This window comes from Calidris pugnax, unplaced genomic scaffold, assembly GCF_001431845.1.
Source record: "Calidris pugnax isolate Ruff unplaced genomic scaffold, ASM143184v1 scaffold797, whole genome shotgun sequence".
In the NCBI taxonomy this organism is placed as follows: domain Eukaryota; kingdom Metazoa; phylum Chordata; class Aves; order Charadriiformes; family Scolopacidae; genus Calidris; species Calidris pugnax.
The window spans coordinates 18,759-20,631 of record NW_015091458.1 but is presented as its reverse complement, the minus strand read 5'-3'; the positions used below and the strand labels follow the sequence as shown (position 1 = coordinate 20,631).

Genomic DNA, 1,873 nt, shown 5'->3' with positions numbered 1-1,873 from the left:
GCTGGCTCCCGACCTCTCCCCCTGTATGTCCCCCCCCAAGGTCTCCAAGCGTCCCCGGAGGAAGGAGCCCAGCGGGGCCGGGAGCAGCCCGGCCACTGACAGCCCGGAGGAAAACACCCTCTTTGAGGCCGTCAGGTCGGCCAAGATCGCCATTGAGGTAACCCCCCCACCCCACACTGTGACCAAGGGGGGGTGGGCACGGCCCGGCCCTCCCCCCTTCCTTCTCCAGGCGGTCCGGGTCCGTCTGGATGGGATCCCATCCCTGGGGTGTCCCTCCCCGGGGTGTCCCCAGCCACCCGTGGTGTCCTCTGCTCGCAGACGGTGGTGGATGAGTGGCTGGAGACCTACAAGCAGGACCAGGAGATGGGGTTCCTGGAGCTCGCCAACTTCTTCATCCGCTCCTGTGGCTGCAAAGGTGGGGGTTCCCCTTGACGGGGGTGCCCTGTCCCCTCTGTGCTGCTGGTGGGGGTGTGTCGTCCCTCCTGAGCCCGGGGACCCCTGTTCCACCGCAGCCCCCCTTTCTCCCCCCCGGCAGGCGTGGTGACCCTGGAGATGTTCAGGAACCTGCAGAACTCGGAGATCATCCAGCAGCTGACGGAGAAGTTCGAGGAGGTGCCGGGGGAGCACAGGGATGGGGATGGGGATTGGGGGGGGTGCCCGTGGGGCAGAATCCTGCCTCACCCCCGTCTCCCCCCACCCCCAGGATTCGGCCGAGTACCCCATCTCGCTGAGCACCCAGCCCTGGCGCCGCTTCCGAGCCGGTTTCTGCGAGTTGGTGGCCGCTGTGGTGCGGTGCTGCCAGTACGGGGTGGTCTACGACGAGTTCCTGATGGACTCCCTCATCTCCCTCCTCACCAGCCTCTCCGACTCCCAGGTGCGGGCCTTCCGTCACACCAGCTCCCTGGCAGGTAAGGCAGCTCCCCAGGATTGGGATGGGGGGGGTCTCCCCATGGGGGTACCCCCCCCTCCTGGCTCCCTCCCACCTGCCCCCTCACTTCTTCTGGAGTGTTTTGTCCAGTTTTGGGGGCACCTCCATCCAAGAGAGATCTGGAGGTGCTGGAGCTGGGGCAGAGGAGGGCAACGGAGCTGAGAAAGGGCCTGGAGAATAAATGGTAGGAAGAGCGATTTAAGGAGCTGGGACTGTTTAGTTTGAGGAAGAGGAGGCTGAGGGGACACCTCATCTCTCTCTACTTGAAAGGCCACTGTAGAGAGGTTGGTGCTGGTCTCTTCTCCCAAGTAATTAGCGATAGAACGAGAGGGAATGATTTCAAGCTGCAACAGGGTAGGTTTAAACTGAAGATCAGGAAAGAGTTTTTCACAGCAAGAGTGGTTGGACATTGGAATAACCTGCCCAGGGAGGGGGTTGAGTCGCCATCCCTGGACGTGTTTAAGAGCTGTTTAGATGTGGTGTTGGGGGACGTGGTGTAGGGGAGAACTTTGTAGTTGGGTTGATGGTTGGACTCGATGATCCCAAAGGGTCTTTTAGAGTGATTCTGTGATTCCTCAGCCATGAAGCTGATGACGGCGCTGGTGGACGTGGCGCTGGGCGTGAGGCTGCACCAGGAGAACAACCAGCGGCAGTACGAGGCCGAGCGGGGCAAGGAGCCCGGCCGCCAGGCCACCAACAAGCTGGAGGCCCTGCTGGAGAAGCGCCAGGAGGTGAGGGGTGGCCATGGCGGGGTGGGGACTGGATGATGGGGGGGTCCAGGCCCCATCTGAGGCCCACTGTGTCCCTTCCCAGCTCCGGGAGCAGCAGGAGGAGATCGAGAACATGATGAATGCCATCTTCAAGGGCGTCTTCGTGCATCGCTACAGGTCAGGACTGACCCGGGGGTTCTTCCCCCTCATGGCTGGGGAGAAGGGGCACGGGGTG

General features: G+C 62.7%; 1 protein-coding gene across 1 annotated transcript in view; it reads left to right on the top strand.

The window, feature by feature from the left end:
• Positions 1 to 1,873, top strand: part of STAG3 (stromal antigen 3) — a 19,181-nt gene that overhangs the window by 2,277 nt on the left and 15,031 nt on the right. Inside the window, exons 5-10 of the mRNA XM_014961622.1 lie at positions 41 to 157; positions 319 to 415; positions 536 to 612; positions 704 to 908; positions 1,508 to 1,659; positions 1,742 to 1,870. Coding sequence (XP_014817108.1) covers positions 41 to 157; positions 319 to 415; positions 536 to 612; positions 704 to 908; positions 1,508 to 1,659; positions 1,742 to 1,870 — 777 coding nt within the window. The remainder of the gene's footprint in view (positions 1 to 40; positions 158 to 318; positions 416 to 535; positions 613 to 703; positions 909 to 1,507; positions 1,660 to 1,741; positions 1,871 to 1,873) is intronic.